Source organism: Chanos chanos, chromosome 7 (assembly GCF_902362185.1).
Source record: "Chanos chanos chromosome 7, fChaCha1.1, whole genome shotgun sequence".
NCBI classification, from domain to species: domain Eukaryota; kingdom Metazoa; phylum Chordata; class Actinopteri; order Gonorynchiformes; family Chanidae; genus Chanos; species Chanos chanos.
This window is the reverse complement of record NC_044501.1, coordinates 1,533,107-1,550,606: the sequence shown is the minus strand read 5'-3', so window position 1 is coordinate 1,550,606 and position 17,500 is coordinate 1,533,107. Positions and strand designations below refer to the sequence as shown.

At 40.6% G+C, this 17,500-nt stretch overlaps 2 protein-coding genes across 2 annotated transcripts in view; one reads left to right on the top strand and one right to left on the bottom strand.

Annotated features, from left to right (window-relative positions):
• Window positions 1-1,853: 1,853 nt before the first annotated feature.
• On the top strand, window positions 1,854-13,155 carry LOC115817483 (NACHT, LRR and PYD domains-containing protein 12-like). The gene is made up of 7 exons (XM_030780792.1): window positions 1,854-2,127; window positions 2,924-4,763; window positions 6,081-6,254; window positions 6,988-7,161; window positions 11,572-11,745; window positions 12,162-12,208; window positions 12,614-13,155. The coding sequence occupies exons 1-7, from the start codon at window positions 1,854-1,856 to the stop codon at window positions 13,153-13,155; spliced, it is 3,225 nt and encodes a 1,074-aa protein (XP_030636652.1).
• A 707-nt stretch (window positions 13,156-13,862) lies between these two features.
• LOC115817093 (NACHT, LRR and PYD domains-containing protein 12-like) overlaps window positions 13,863-17,500 on the bottom strand; it is a 15,877-nt gene continuing 12,239 nt past the window's right edge. The window contains exons 8-9 of the mRNA XM_030780339.1: window positions 17,254-17,500; window positions 13,863-13,905 (exon numbers count right to left, since the gene is read on the bottom strand). The exon at window positions 17,254-17,500 is cut by the window's right edge and continues 246 nt beyond it. Of these exons, the coding sequence (XP_030636199.1) occupies window positions 13,863-13,905; window positions 17,254-17,500 (290 nt within the window). The remainder of the gene's footprint in view (window positions 13,906-17,253) is intronic.

The window sequence follows — 17,500 nt, the reverse complement described above, 5'->3', positions numbered from 1 at the left end:
CACACACACACACACACACACACACACACACATACTCCCTCATGCCCTCTCTACTTACTTCATGCCCTCTCTGTGTCTCCAGTTTACATTGTGAATACTGAAGGTCACTGTTACTCAGGTCCAGCTCTCTAAGGGTTAAGGTTAGGGTTACTCAGGTCCAGTTCTCTCCGGGTTAGGGTTAGGGTTATGGCTAGGGTTAGCGTTATGAATTCATCTTTGCTATGTGCTATGTTCTTAGTCTCTTAACATAAATCTGTCTCAGTGCTATGAGGAAACAATAGAGACAAAAGGTAGAAATCTTGAAAAAACAAATGGTGAGACAAAGAACAGGTTTGAAAAGAAATGAAAGCAAAACCTGTTACAAAATCTCCGACTCCTTTCTCAGACAGAGTCTGTGAGGGACCGCATGATGGAACTGTGTGACGTGCTTTGATCAGATGCCAGTGATGTCTTTATAAACTAAAGCCTTTCAAGAACAGGCATTTAGCTATACTCGTTTCACTGGATTCCACATAAAGCGGCCCTTTCCCACAAAGAGCTACAATGTTTCACACCGACGAAATGCTGCTGTATTTCCCCACTGTGTGGACCTGATAGAAACGTAAGTGGAATTATTCTGTGTGATGAACTGATCTGAGTAAATCTATAAAAACCTTCATGTTATAAGGCATAGAGACAGAGGCTGAACTTCTGTGGTCATTTGTTTTGGGTGTCTTTATTAAAGGCAAATTTTGCACCCCTCTTTGATACCATTTAGAATATGTCTGAGTGAATTAAGGATTTAATCATTATATGTTTACATACTGTCTCTTGCATACTTTTATTTTGAAGTAAGAAGGCACTCTCCTTCTCATTCTTTCTCTTTCACTTTCTCTAAATCTAAAACGCAATTTACAGATACATAGGCTGAGTTTAATAACGATATATACGCCATGCAAATGTGCCTTATTTATTTCACACCACTGAAAAGTTTTCATTAAAATGTATTTTAATACTTTTATTTAAAAAAAAATGATCATTACAAACAGTCCCAGGTAAAGAGATGGTGCTGTCTAAATGATTTTTGCCAGTTGACAGAAAGTTACTCAATTGTCCAAGCAAGTGAGTGTAGTGATATAAAGTTCACACAAACAGGACGTGAGTGTAGTGATATAAAGTTCACACAAACAGGACGTGAGTGTAGTAATATGAAGTTCACACAAACAGGACATGAGTGTAGTAATATAAAGTTCACACAAACAGGAAAATGAGTTTATGGTAACTGGGATTCCGTGGAACACATTTCAGCCAATTAACATTCAGGCAGAAAGACTATGAGTTTGCCATACCGTACATGGCTGTGTGAATGTTTGCCATACCGTACATGGCTGTGTGAATGTTGGCGGCGGACTGTGCTTAGGTTTGGTGTGTTTTGTTTAAGTTTGTTGTGTGTTAAGATGCTGTTCATGACTTCGTGTGACTTAGGATCACATTATTTCACCTGCAGGGGGCCAGTTTGTGTCCAGTGATTTAGTGGCTTCCGTCTGCAGCCTCTCAGCTGGGTTTTAGTGTTGGAAGGAAAGGTAAGGGATGAACCCTCCTCAGTCAATCACAATGTCTATATGATAATATGATGAAAGGTTCAAATAATTATTATTGCTTTTTTCTTGTTGTTGCTGTTTATTATAGTTGTCTTTTGTAGTCTGTTTCAAAGCCTCTTCCCTGACATTTTGGGAGAAATATGCAAAGTGCACCCCTCTGATTTACTTCAGAAGTCATCATTAAGTTTACTTCAGAAGTCATCATTATGTTTACTTCAGAAGTCATCATTAAGTTTCTTCATTTTATTTTTCTATCATGTCCAGTCATGTAAGATGGTGAATACCTCTCAGTTGCTACTGACCACTCTAGATGAGCTGGACAAAGATAAACTGAAGAGGTTTCAGTGGTACCTGACTAGAGAGAATGCGCTGGAAGGCTTCTCTCACATCCCAAAGGCTCAGCTGGAGAATGCTGATGTACAGGACACAGTGGATAAGATGGTGGAGACATACCAAGAAAGAGATGCTGTGGAGATCACACTGCTCATCCTGAGGAAGATGGAGCAGAACAACCTGGCTGGGAAGTTAGAGAGTAAACTCAGGGAAGGTAATATATCAAACAAAACAGGTAGAAATGTGTCTCATTTTTATATGTTGTCTTCAAACCCAACTTATGATAAACACTTAAGGAAAAAGTTTTCAAGATGTATACATACCTCCATTGTTAGTAGAACTTCAGGAGCGCCTCAGAAAAGACATGTGCACAGGATAAAATGTCATATCCATATCAATTTACACTAGATTGGTTAGTAGACCTTGTTCTGATGAAAATATTACTTATACTCATTTTACACAGTATAAGCACAGTGTCTGTCTATCTCTCTCTCTCTCTCTCTCTCTCTCTCTTTGCGACATTTGTACCAAGTGTCTGTGTGTCTCTCTCTGTCACATCTATGCAGTCTCTCTCTCTCTCTCTCTCTCTCTCTCTCTCTCTAACATTCATACAGTGTCTGAGTGTCTCTTTCTCTCTCTCTCTCTCTCTTTCTCTCTTTGCTACATTTGTACCAAGTGTCTGTGTGTCTCTCTCTGTCACATCCATGCAGTCTCTCTCTCTCTCTCTCTCTCTCTCTCTCTCTATAGCATTTATATTGTGTCTGTGTGCCTCTTCCTGTCACATTTATACAGTGTCTCTCTCTCTGTGTCAAATTCATACCATGCATGTCTGTCTCTCTCTCACTCACACACAGCGGGACTGATCTGGGAAGTGTTCACCACCCAGAGATCAGACTGATGGATCTGTCGATGTTTCCGACGCAGAAAGAGGATGTGAGTTTTACATGCTGTGTATGAGTGTCATGACTGTATGTTGCGTATGAGTGTCATGACCGTATGCTGTGTATTAGTGTACAGCTCATTGGACCATTCCATTTCAGGTGACCCAGCAGCGCCGGTGTACCAGGAGGTCAGAGATCGACTCAAGTACACACTGAAACAGAGATATGAGCACATATTGGATGGCACTTCAACAAGAGGCCATAGAAAGTTCCTAAATGATGTCTACACTGAACTGTTTATAGTGGAGGATGAGACTGGAGGAGTCATTCATGAACACGAGATTATGCAGGTTGAGGCATCATCCAAGGGGTTTAACATGGGGGGACGGCCCATCAAATGCAGTGACATTTTCGAACTCCAGTCCAACACTAGACGACGAAACAAAAAGGTGCTGACAATAGGGGTGGCTGGAGTGGGCAAAACTGTCTCTGTGAACAAATTCATACTGGACTGGGCAGAGGGACAAAACAACCAGGATATTGATTTTATTTTTCCTATTTCCTTTCGTGAGCTGAATGGAATGAAAGATAAAGAGTTCAGTTTGATAGAACTGCTTCATGAGTGCATCTTGGATTCTGGTGATCTCAACGCTCTTCCGCCGGGTGAGGGTAAAGTCATGTTCATTTTGGACGGGCTTGATGAATGTCGCCTTGCTCTTGACTTTCATGAGAAAGAGAAAGTGAAAAAGGTCGATGAGAAAACCACAGTGGGCGCTCTAATAACAAATCTAATCAAAGCAAATCTGCTTCCCTCTGCCCTTATCTGGATAACCTCCAGACCAGCAGCAGCCCATCAGGTCCCCCGGATGTATATAGACCAAGTAACCGAAGTACGAGGTTTCAGTGACGAACAAAAGGAAGAGTACTTTAGGAAACACATTACCACAGATCAGGAAGTGGCCAACAAAGTGGTCTCACACGTAAAGAAATCAAAAATCCTCCATATCATGTGTCACATACCAGTCTTCTGTCGGATTTCAGCCACTGTGCTTCAGCCAATGCTCGCGGACGGCACTAATAAAGGGACCCCGACAACTCTGACTGGGATGTACACTCAGTTTCTGATTCTCCAAATGAATCTCATGCGGCAGAAGTATAAATCTGACCAAACAAATCTCTTTAAGAAGAAGTACCCTGCTGCACGCATCATTCTGAGACTGGGCAAGTTGGCCTTCCGTCAGCTGGAGAGGGGTCATCTGATGTTCTATGAGGAGGACCTGAGAGAGTGTGGCATTGATGTCAGTGAGGGCTCAGTGTACTCAGGCGTGTGCACACAGATATTCAGTAAAGAGCAGGGAGCCTCTGAGAGGATGGTGTTCAGCTTCATACACCTGAGTGTTCAAGAGTTCCTTGCTGCTATTTATGTGTTTCATTCACACTGCAGCAAAAAAAAGAATCCCCTTAAGCGAAAGACTGCCAGGAACAGAATTAAATGGCTAAGCAAGAACATAACAGACCTCCACAGATCTGCAATAAGAAAAGCCTTGAAGAGTAAGACTGGACACCTGGACCTTTTCCTCCGCTTTCTCCTGGGTCTCTCAGTTGAGCTCAATCAGAAAAACCTGAATGAATTACTGCCAAGAGCAATAATCAGAAGACAAAAAGTAGAGGAGACAGTTAAATACATCAAGAGGAAACTCAACAAGAACATCTCATCAGAGAGGGCCATCAATCTTCTCCATTGTCTAAATGAACTGAAAGATGACTCACTCGTGTCTGAAATCCAGAAGCATCTGAGCTCAGGAAATCTCTCAAGGGAGAACATCTCAAATACACAGTGGTCAGCTCTAGCCTTTGTGTTGCTGATGTCAGAGGACAGTTGGGAAAAGTTTGAGCTGAAGAAGTACGGAGGATCAGATGAAGTGCTAGAGAGACTGCTACCAGTGCTGAAAAACACCAGATGCGCTCTGTAAGTATTGAAATCATTTGTTTGTACTCTTATCTTATGTTCATGAAATATACCAAAGCAGAACACTCTTGCCAGAAAAATCATACATCTTTGTTGATTTAAAAAGTTAATTCAGGGCATATTTAAGAAAAGTCATAACAGTAAAAGTCAGAGCGGCTGATCAGTCATTCAGGAGTTCTCTGGCAGAAGTCAGGGCACATTTAGGAAAAGTCATAACAGTAAAAGTCAGAGCAGCTGATCAGTCATTCTGGAGTTCTCTGGCAGAAGTCAGGGCATATTTAGGAAAAGTCATAACAGTAAAAGTCAGAGCAGCTGATCATTCATTCAGGAGTGCTCTGGCAGAAGTCAGGGCATATTTAGGAAAAGTCGTAACAGTAGAAGTCAGAGCGGCTGATCAGTCATTCAGGAGTTCTCTGGCAGAAAGTTTACAAAGCCCATCTTAAGTTTGTCTTTTACATTTTCCAAGTAATATTCTCTGTAATTTATCAGTTAAACAAGAGAAGCATCTGCCAGGGTCTTGTTAATATGAAACAGGTGTTTACCAGTACCTTGGGTATATTTAAGCAACACCCAGTCTAATGTTCATCAAAGTGCCCTCTTTGGTTTGAAGAGTTGCCTTTGCCTAAATACTGATTTGCTAGACATTGCCAAGAGAAGATAAAAACAAATGATATATTTCCTTCAGTTACACATGACAATGGGTTATTGTCAGAATGGCCTATGCATAAGTAAAATTGTGGTAGCAAGAAGATAACAGTATGGTCTAATTATTTTAACTGGAGGTTTGGTTACCTACTTACTGACTTTTGCAGTACGGCTTTCAATTGACACAGGAGGTTAGGGCTTCTAAAACAGACAAAAATGACTTGGGGGGAGGGGGGGAAAGCACATTTACCATTATTTGTGCCAAATGTCAAAATTTAAGAGTTTCTTCAATTTCCAGGTGTAAATGATATATAATAAGGTACAGTAAACTGGAGCCTTTATCAAATGTCGGAAATATTTTTGCTTGGAAAAAAATTGTTTTACACTGTTGATGAAAATCAGACAGTTATATCTAACCTTGGCTACTGTGAACTAACAGCAAACAGCAGTCCAGTATTTAACTGAAGGCAGCTTAGAATTACTGGTCTTCCTGTTCCAGCAGTTTACATCTGAGGGAGACTCATACCAGGGAACTCAGTGTGTTTTATCACTGCACACTGATGATGTGATAGTGTTTATTGTAGGACAGTGGATTTGCAGTGACACACACAGCCAATTAGACATTCAACAATTACTCTCTGTCTCTCGCACACAATGTCTCCCTTCCTGCAGACTCAATGACAGTAAACTCACTGAGAAGTCCTGTGAAGCTGTAGCCTCAGTTCTACAGTCAGTAAACTGTCCCCTGAGAGAACTGGACCTGAGTAACAATGACCTTCAGGACTCAGGAGTGAAATTGTTCTCTGCTGGACTGGAGAATCCACACTGTAAACTGGAGATGCTGAGGTCAGTATTACTTTATGTTTGAGAAACAATAATTTTTTTAAGCTGTACACTTACTAAAGTATGGAGGTCCCTCTGTCACGGTGTCCGGGTGGACAGAGTTCGGGTAGAATCAGAGAGCTGAGCTTTATCATATCTTTCGAGCAAGTATAATAAACAACATAAGTTTGAAGTGAGGTGTATTTACTTTGTACATGTCTTTGGTCTCACAGGATGAAGGGAGAAAAGAATATACTCATGAATATATTCATAGGCAATAAAAACGCAACAGATGTTCAATATAACAATATAAGTTTCCTCTCAACTACACATATAACTTCCTGTCTAGGTTATTGTTATTATTAACCTAAGGAATTAATTGTATTCATTATTTTTCTGCATAATAACTGATAAAAATAATGTGAACAGATTTTGGTGGAAGCATTAGCTAAGAATGACAACACAGTTACAAAGACCATTGGCTCACATTTGTGCATTCATGCACATGCCAAGGATCACTAAAAGAGACCCCCCCCCCAAAAAAAACCCCCACTAACTAGCTATTCTTTATTAATGTGATATCAGCAACATGTTGTGTGCCAAGGATATCAAGCAATGTAAAAACAGCGTAAGGTATTTAACCATAACGTGAATTAATGAGAATGGGGGTCTCACGCATACACAGATGTGTTGCAGAGAATTCTCTCTTCAGGTGAAACCTCTCTCTCTCTCTCTCTCTCTCTCTCTCTCTCCTTAGACTTGCTGGCTGTAAACTCTCGGAACATTCCTGTGTAAACGTACTTTCAGCTCTAAATTCAAAAAATTCAACGTTGAGAGAGCTGGACCTGAGTTACAATGACCTTAAGGATGAAGGAGTGAAGCAGATCTGTGTTGGACTAAAGTATCCACACTGTAAACTGAAGATACTGAGGTCGGTATTGCTCAGGACATAAAAAACACAGTATTGCTTTGTCATAGACATATGTTTCAAGTGCTCTCTAGTGATCTATATATTCACCCAATTCACTCAGTGTGGAACAACCAGTTCCCCTGGAACCAGTCCCACTGCTGATTTGCATACAACTGTACTGGTGCCCTGTGGATGCTAGTAAATCACTACAGTGCAATGACAGTGAGTCTCAGAGAGCCTGGAACATTCCAGCCTGTAACCATAGCTTTGTTGTCATTCACTACCATGTCACACAAGGCCCCAAATGACTCAGCTTTTGTCTTCTTCTTCTTCTTCTTCTTCTTTTTTTTTTTGACACTGTACTATTCATGTTAGACTACTGTACAGTGCCCTCATTTACGCTCTCATCCAACCCTAAATCCACCACAGAAACTGTTCTCATCCAACCCTAAATCCACCACAGAAACTGTTCTCATTCAACCCTAAATCCACCACAGAAACTGTTCTCATTCAACCCTAAATCCACCACAGAAACTGTTCTCATCCAACCCTAAATCCACCACAGAAACTGTTCTCATCCAACCCTAAATCCAAAAAAAGAAACTGTTCTCATCCAACCCTAAATCCAAAAAAAGAAACTGTTCTCATCCAACCCTAAAGCCAACACAGAAACTGTTCTCATCCAACCCTAAATCCACCACAGAAACTGTTCTCATCCAACCCTAAATCCACCACAGAAACTGTTCTCATCCAAGCCTAAATCCACCACAGAAACTGTTCTCATCCAACCCTAAATCCACCACAGAAACTGTTCTCATCCAACCCTAAATCCACCACAGAAACTGTTCTCATCCAAGCCTAAATCCACCACAGAAACTGTTCTCATCCAATCCTAAATCCACCACAGAAACTGTTCTCATCCAATCCTAAATCCACCTGTTACGTGCGGCGCGTTTGTGTGTGTGTTTGCGTCTTGCTGCGTCCTGTGTTTTGTTTTTCTCTCTCGCTCCTCTCGCCTGTCACCTGATGCAGGGATCCAGCGGTGGCGCGAACAGCTGCCACTCCCCACCTGGCCTGGTGTTGCGTCCCACCTCCGTGTTCCCAGCCAGCCAACCAAGACGGAGCACCCCTCGTCGGATGGCCAACCGGAGATGGGGCGCGGAAATTTAAAGATGCCAGTTGTTAGCTGTGGTAGATTTCAGTCTCGTTTTGCGTTCGCTTGTGCTCTATTGTGTTCTAATTACTCGCTGTATATCGTGTTTGACTTTTGTTATTATTGACTACGGATTTGGATTACAGATTGGTTTTGGTTGCTTTCGATTGGCGTGGGGAGAAGAACAGGTAAGAAGGGGATCCCCGCGCTAGGAGTTAACTGTGTATAGGGGTTAGGTTAGAGGCGGATGCCACTATTGTATGTTCTGTTTTGTAGGCAGTGAGTGTAGTTAGGTTTATTTTGGCTCTGCCACCTTTTTAGTTTCTCGTAGTTACGTGTGTGTTTCCGTAGGCAGTTAGGGTGGTTTCTGTTATATTTCGTTCATTCCTTTGGCACCGTCTATAGTTCTCTCCCCTCTCCGTGTTCATGTGTAAATATTTCTGTATATATATATACTCTTGTAAATATTCTTTTGTCACTTTGTAAATATCTTTAATACATTGCACTTTTTTTGTTGTACATTGCTCCCGTGTCCGTGTGTTTTTTCCCTCGCACCGTCCCAATCCGACACTGGTGGTGGGTTTCCTTTATGCTACGTCCCTGCTTCATACCCCTAGACCCAACTCACCATCTGGGACGTAACACCACCACAGAAACTGTTCTCATCCAATCTTAAATCCACCACAGAAGCTGTTCTCATCCAATCCTAAATCCAAACAATTCACCCTTTTAGCTTTATTCATCTGTGGCCATGCCTGATACCAAAATGTATTCAGTGAGATTCAATCGATCAAAAAGGCTACTACCAAGACACTCTCCTCTATCCACAGTCTGTGTCACGAGCTGTTCTTTGAGCGTGCTGTATTTAGTAGAGCTGTTCTTTGAGTGTGCTGTATTTAGTAGAGCTGTTCTTTGAGTGTGCTGTATTTAGTAGAGCTGTTCTTTGAGCGTGTTGTATTTAGTAGAGCTGTTCTTTGAGTGTGCTGTATTTAGTAGAGCTGTTATTTGAGTGTGCTGTATTTAGTAGAGCTATTCTTTGAGTGTGCTGTATTTAGTAGAGCTGTTCTTTGAGTGTGCTGTATTTAGTAGAGCTGTTATTTGAGCGTGCTGTATTTAGTAGAGCTGTTCTTTGAGTGTGCTGTATTTAGTAGAGCTGTTCTTTGAGCGTGCTGTATTTAGTAGAGCTGTTCTTTGAGTGTGCTGTATTTAGTAGAGCTGTTATTTGAGCATGCTGTATTTAGTAGAGCTGTTCTTTGAGTGTGCTGTATTTAGTAGAGCTGTTCTTTGAGCGTGCTGTATTTAGTAGAGCTGTTCTTTGAGTGTGCTGTATTTAGTAGAGTTGTTCTTTGAGCGTGCTGTATTTAGTAGAGCTGTTCTTTGAGTGTGCTGTATTTAGTAGAGCTGTTCTTTGAGCGTGCTGTATTTAGTAGAGCTGTTCTTTGAGTGTGCTGTATTTAGTAGAGTTGTTCTTTGGAGTGTGCTGTATTTAGTAGAGCTGTTCTTTGGAGTGTGCTGTATTTAGTAGAGCTGTTATTTGAGTGTGCTGTATTTAGTAGTGTAGTACTTGCATGTCTATCAGTACTGATATGGCAGTTTGTGTCCTTAGATGCTCCTTTCCTCTTGTTTGATATATGTCTCACATACACCCTCCTCCTTCACCCCTTGCCCTGCACTACCTCACTATCAAAGGAATTTTTTCCACAACCAAAATGCATTTTAATTACATAACATTCATTTCTGAATGTTATACAACCACAAATCACAAATGTGTTTTATCAGCATAGACAATGAAACAGTGTTTACTGTAGGACATAAAGATGTAGCAAGACTTTGATTTTATGTGACCAGTCACGGTTCTCTCCTTCTCTTTCTCTCTCTCTCTCTCTCTCTGTCTCTCTCTGAACAGTCCTGTTCATTTTTAGCCTCAGTTCTACAGTCAGTAAACTGTCCCCTGAGAGAACTGGACCTGAGTAACAATGACTTTCAGGATTCAGGAGTGAAGCTGCTCTGTGTGGGACTGGAAAAATCTCAATGCACATTGAACATACTGAGGTCAGTATTTTGTCTAAAACCACATGCCACAAAAGTTCCAGAGTGTCACCTCTTTTGTTTTGCAATTGGGCCACTCTTGGAAGTAATGAAAATCACTTTTGGGTTGCATTCCAAAATTACCAAACTGAATCCCTTACTCAGACCCTAGGGCTTCTGTTACCCAGAGCCTGAAAAATAGCCATTGTTATGTCTTTATTGCATGTGTGCTACATTGGTAACTAGAGAGACATTATGTCTTTAATGCATGTGTGCTACATTGGTAACTAGAGAGACATTATGTCTTTAATGCATGTGTGCTACATTGGTAACTAGAGAGACATTATGTCTTTAATGCATGTGTGTTACATTGGTAACTAGAGAGACATTATGTCTTTAATGCATGTGTGCTACATTGGTAACTAGAGAGACATTATGTCTTTAATGCATGTGTGTTACATTGGTAACTAGAGAGAGCCCAGGCATCTGAAAGGCTGAATTCACTAATAAAAGCAGTAATCTGAAGAGCAGTAACATGGATGAGAGAATTAAATTCATTTTCTTATTATCTTATTATCTATGCTGCTAAACTTAGTAACTGGTCTGTGAAATCAATCAGTGGAATACTAGATGTTCACCTTCAGAATGAACATTGGTGAACTTAATAAAATGTCCTCTTGGTTAAGAGAAAAATATAATTTACATATCTTGTCATGATTATTATAGTTTATACTAGCAGGTTATCATTAAGTCCACTGTCAGGGCATTTACACAGCCTCACTATAGAGTCATCTTTACAGAGACTGAGATGGGACCTAAAGGGGTTTCCAATACCAGAGAATCAAATGTGTTTTATCAGCACACACTGATGATTTGAAACTGTTTAGTGTTTAGCTGGAAGACATGGTGACCCTCTGATCTCATGAAGAATCCTCTTCAGCTGAATGTCAGTTGGGATAAATGCACAGGACCCATCAGAAAGAAACCTCTCTCTCTCTCTCTCTCTCTCTCTCTCTCTCTCTCTCCCTCTCCCTCTCTCTCTCTCTCTCTCTCTCTCTTTCTCTCTCTTTCTCTGTCTTTCTCTCTCTCTCTCTCTCTCCCTCTCCCTCTCTCTCTCTCTCTCTCTCCCTCTCCCTCTCCCTCTCTCTCTCTCTCTCTCTCCCTCTCCCTCTCCCTCTCTCTCTCTCTCTCTCTCCCTCTCCCTCTCTCTCTGTCTCTCTCTCTCTCTCTCTCTGTCTTTCTCTCTGTAGGTTATCTGGCTGTTCAGTCACTGAGGAAGGCTGTTCTTCTCTGGCCTCTGCTCTGAGTTCAAACCCCTCACACCTGAGAGAGCTGGATCTGAGCTGCAATCACCCAGGAGACTCAGGAGTGAACCTGCTCTTGGCTAGACTGGAGGATCCACACTGTCAGCTGAACACACTCAAGTCAGTGTAGTCTGTGTGTGTGTGTGTGTGTGTGTGTCTGATGGCTTGCACATTTGGCATCATTATTTTCCCATGTACTTTTGAGACTATTTATAGCTTTCAGGCATTTATTATAGATTTACCATTTGTATATCTGTAATTCTTTCTCTGTTTAATACAGGGTGTAGGTAATCTATAAATGTGAATTTTTTGTGAATCATTTACAAATTGCAAAGGTTTTGCAGACTTTTGCAGATTTATAGCTGTAACAAATGTGAATCTATAGACACATATTTATATTAGTGAGCCTTTGGCAGGCATACTGGCAGTGACATCAGGCAAAGTGAAAGAAAGAAAGACAGACAGACAACACACAGGTAGAAGGAGAAAAAAGGGAGAGAGGGAGAGACACTTATCTGCTGTCCGTCTTTCCACAGGGTGGACCATGGAGGAGAGTTTCGGGTGAAACCAGGACCAAGAAAATGTGAGTAAACATAGACATAAACACACACAGACACAGAGTTTGTTATATGTTGTCTCTTATATACATAGACATAAACACACACAGACACAGAGTTTGTTATATGTTGTCTCTTATATACATAGACATAAACACACACAGACACAGAGTTTGTTATATGTTGTCTCTTATATACATAGACATAAACACACACAGACGCAGAGTTTGTTATATGTTGTCTCTTATATACATAGACATAAACACACACAGACGCAGAGTTTGTTATATGTTGTCTCTTATATACATAGACATAAACACACACAGACGCAGAGTTTGTTATATGTTGTCTCTTATATACATAGACATAAACACACACAGACGCAGAGTTTGTTATATGTTGTCTCTTATAACTTCTCTTCTTCTCTGCAGATGCCTGTCACCTCACACTCGACCCAAAAACAGCACAACCATTTCTACTTCTATCTGAGAGGAACAGGAAGGCTACACGCATCCGAGTCAGGCAGCTGTATCCTGATCATCCAGAGAGGTTTGATGCCCGTTACCAGGTCATGTGTAGAGAGAGTCTGACAGGCCGCTGTTACTGGGAGGCTGAGTGGAGTGGGGACGCGGCCATTGGAATGATGTATAAAGGTATCAGCAGAAAAGGACAGGGTGATGACTGTGAGTTTGGCTGTAACGACAAATCCTGGAGCCTGTTCTGCTATGAATCTTTTTTCTCTGCCTGGCACAACAAAGCAAACACTGACATACCTGCTTCCCCTTCACACACACACAGAATAGGAGTGTATCTGGACTGCCTCGCTGGCACACTGTCCTTCTACAACGTCTCCTCTGACACACACACACTCACACACTTACACACATTCCACTCCACATTCACTGAGCCCCTCTATGCAGGGTTTGGGATATGGAGTTACAATTCCTCAGTGTCTCTGTGTCAGATAGAATAGAATGATGTCTCTGCATGGTGGTTGCATTTATATATACACACCACTAAATTCTACAGATATGGAAACAGGTACCTCTGGGGACTGATTCTCTCTAATGAGTCAAGCTTGGACTTATAACAGATCGCATCACTTGTCGTGTTGATTCAGTAATTCTGTTAAAGACACTGTAAAACATTAGAAACGTTAAAAAGGTTAAGGTGTGTGATATTCACAAAAGTCCAGCACTGAGGAGCAAAGACAGAAAGTGATGTTAACAAACTTTAATTTGAAATATTTGATTTCTCTGTACTGAACTGATTGACATTTATAAATGTTGTGAAAATATGGGGTTTCCTGTGCTGAACTGAAGGATGTTTATAAATGTTATGAAGTATGTGATTTCTCTGTACTGACCTGAATGATGTTTATAAATGTTATGAAAATATGGGGTTTCTGTGTACTGACCTGAATGATGTTTATAAATGTTATGAAAATATGGGGTTTCTGTGTACTGACCTGAATGATGTTTATAAATGTTATGAAAATATGGGGTTTCTGTGTACTGAACTGAATGATGTTTATAAATGTTATGAAAATATGGGGTTTCCTGTGCTGAACTGAAGGATGTTTATAAATGTTATGAAGTATGTGATTTCTCTGTACTGACCTGAATGATGTTTATAAATGTTATGAAAATATGGGGTTTCTGTACTGAATGTGCTTAGAGACTAAATGGCGTTGAGACTGATGATGAGGATGAGGATGAAGATCCTGTCAGATCACACCTGTTATGTGAGAGTACCCTAAACTCTAGAACTTCCCTTCCAGTAGAAGCTTGACTATCACCTGACTGCTAACCCATCCATTATAAATTTTCCATTTTTCCTTTGTCTACCAAACTTTAAACAAAATCAGGTCACCAAGAGAGGGCCAGTATTTTTACATGTAAATGTGTTTATGTATACAGGCACATATGTAAGTGTTTATATGCATCTCCGTGTGTCTGTGTCTCTGTACAAATGGACACTAGCCTTTCTGACTCACTCTGTTTAGTACATGAATGTGCACGTGCACACACACATACACACACCGATAAATACACACCGTCAAATACACACCAAGAAATACAAATGGATACTTTTTGTACAGTTGAACACTAACACACACATACTCATACACACACACACTTAAATTCTATAAGTAGACACACAGGTGTGCTCTCATGCGTTGAACACACACAGGTGCAAAGCCATGTGTGGACAGACCACATTTCACACAGAGGAAATATTTACACTCAGAAATACTGCTCCAGCTCTCTTTCTCTCTCTCACACACACACACACGGACGTGCACAGACACACACACACACACAAAATGTTACAATCTCTCTAACACATTTATCTAAATGCTGCAGTACATTACACAACCTGATCTCATATATGTATTTGGTATATCTTGTTAGCAGTTACTGATGCGTGAGGTCGTGACAGTAGTGGGACTGTTTTAATTCTTTAACTGTTCGGGCGCCAGGTGAAATCCACCACCACTCAGACAGAGTCAAAGATAAATGTATTACAATAATAAATATGAATGATTCTGGCTTTCGCTATAGTAAACCAAACACAGCTATTTAATTATTTATTTATCTAACGCGATACATTCCAGACCACAAGTTTCAAAAGATGGGTTGTATTCCATTAGTCGGTGCGCGGTAACAAAGTCTCTTTCGGGTTAGGGAGTTGGGGAAGAGAGGACAAAACAACGAAAACCAAAAAAAAAAAAGCAAAAGAAGGGAAAACCCCTTTCCTTCAAGGTCTGTTTTGAGCCCCTGCTTCCAAACGAAACAATTTCAAACAATTTTAAGATCAAAATTATACACGCAGTATTCAGACTTTTAGAGTTTCCGTAACATAGTGACATTAAATACAATTTCAACACGTGAGTAATTGGGCAAACCAGCGCCATAGGAAAGTAAAAAGAAAAAACAAAATTTAAATAAACGAAAAAACAGAACAGCTATCCCAAGGTAAAAACCCTTCCGGGAGAAAACCTCAGCAGTAACCCAAGGTTACGCTTCCTAAATGAGCGCTCACTATAGGACCGGACTCACAAAAAAAAGATTTGCCCCACCGCTGCCGTGTCACCTGCTAAATACGATAAAAAAAAAAAAAAAAAAAAAAATTCACAATAAAATCGTAAGCAGAGAATGATCACGGCTTACCGATGGAAAATGAAGAATTCAAATGCCGCAGACTGAAAAAAAAACGCTCTCTCTACAACTCAACCAGCTAAGCGCAGCCACCCAAAGTATACCATGAGCGCACAGGTGCGACACAACAGGTAGAGGAAGTGAGGAAGAGAGCACAATGTTACCTGGGCCGGTATTTATAGACAATGATCATGACCCGTATGCAGACGCCATGTTTTAAAAAAATATTTTATCATAAGGAGACATGGCTCTTATCGCCACACGGTGTATGTCAGAATCCTCAAAAGGCAGGCTGCAAGTTTAATGTCCTCCAGACAGGTAGGTACGACAAACAAGTACTAAGTAAAACATGAACACGGTATGGAAGTAACAGCTATACAGTGGACACGCTCAGTAATCACAACGGACGTGAAGACTTTGCAAAGACAGACTGGAGGCCAGGGCTATAAATATAAGAAGAAATCAGGGAGTAGCAGGTGAAAACAGGTGAGAGAGATAATGAGCAGATGGGCTGGTGATTAGTAGACCAGCAACGCCGATCTCTGATTGGTGGAACTGGAGGGGGGAGGAGTCTAAAATGGGCTGGTGATTAGTAGACCGGCGACGCCGATCTCTGAATGGTGGAACTGGAGGGTGGAGGAGTCGGAGTTGTCACAGTGTATTTGTTGTTAGCATTTACTAGTGTATGAGGTGTATTTGTTGATAATAATAATAATAATAATCACAATAATAATAATAATAATAATAATAACAATAATGCAAGTTTATTTACAGCCCAATATGACTATTTATAATCTCAAAGAGCTTTACATGTCTATAACGAAGTCAAATCAAAATGATATTATCCATAAGTTAGAGAAAACAGATGAGTCTTAAGTCTGGTTTGAAAAGTATTTGTTGTTAACATTTACTAACCTGTGTGGTGAGCCAATCAAATTAAAGGCATGTGTGGCAGCATTTCTTATGTTTTGTGTGTGTGTCTATTTTTTTATTTATTTATTTATTTTTTTTCAAATCAATGAATTTGCACTGTGTTTTGTGTTTCTCCTTGTGCTATAGCTGTAAAGGAGTTTATGAATTGTACATCACTTCAAATGTGTTCATTATTAAAAGAATTTCTAATAGTTATGAATGAAACTCTGTCCTTTGCAAAGACATGTATGGGTGTGTGTGTGTGTGTGTGTGTGTGTGTGTGTTTGTGAGGATGGTGTGTGTGTGTGTGTGTGTGTGTGTGTGATATTTCTCTGTGTGATTTCTCTCTGTGTGATTTTTCTCTGTGTAAGAGACACAGGTTGGGGACAGTTGTGTGATTATTCTCTGTGTGAGAGACACAGGTTGGGGACAGTTGTGTGATTATTCTCTGTGTGAGAGACACAGGTTGGGGACAGTTGTGTGATTATTCTCTGTGTGAGAGACACAGGTTGGGGACAGTTGAAACATGACATCAATGTGACATCATCCTACGCTGGTCCTGAATTCCCTTTATAATTCCTGAGAATACACATTCATCTGAAGGGAACATTTCAGAAGGTGAACCACTGTTTATGGTTTAGTCCAACTGAAATAGACATGTTCAAGAGATGATATAATGAATAATAATTTATTAATACTGTACATATAAAAAAAAAATCATAATTTGCTGAGAGTTGGAAGATGATCACTCAGTTATGATTGGCTTAGAGTTGTTCACAACCAAGTCACTGCTTTCTTAAAACAAAACAAAAAAGGGAAAAAAAAAATGTCAAATTGGAACATAAATGTTTTGATAAGTTTATGTTGATGAATAGGGTGTAAATGTTTTGATAAGTTTATGTTGATGAACGGGGCGTAACTATGGAAGGACAGGAGCCTACACAACATGACAAAGTGACACTGAGCACTCTGAAAAACTCACAGCCCAAAATCTAAACCCTGGATAGAGGGGCTCAGTGAACATGGAGTGGAATGTGTGTAAGTGTGTGAGTGTGTGTGTGTCAGAGGAGACGCTGTAGAAGGACAGAGTGCCTGCCCGCCAGTCCAGATACACTCCCACTCTGCGGGAACTTGATGGGTCTGGTATGTCAGTGTCCTGGTTATGGTACCAGGCGGTGTAGCTGGTATCAGAGCAGTGCAGACTCCAGGAGTTCTCATTGAGTCCAAGCTTGCAGGCACGACCCT

Excerpts from the sequence above, each read along its gene's own strand:
- LOC115817483 (XM_030780792.1), top strand. The coding sequence starts at position 1,854 with ATGGTGAATACCTCTCAGTTGCTACTGACCACTCTAGATGAGCTGGAC. Across the intron at positions 2,128-2,923 it reads AGAGAGTAAACTCAGGGAAG|TGTACAGCTCATTGGACCAT; the intron begins GTAATATATCAA and ends GCTGTGTATTAG. Across the intron at positions 11,746-12,161 it reads TGTCAGCTGAACACACTCAA|GGTGGACCATGGAGGAGAGT; the intron begins GTCAGTGTAGTC and ends GTCTTTCCACAG.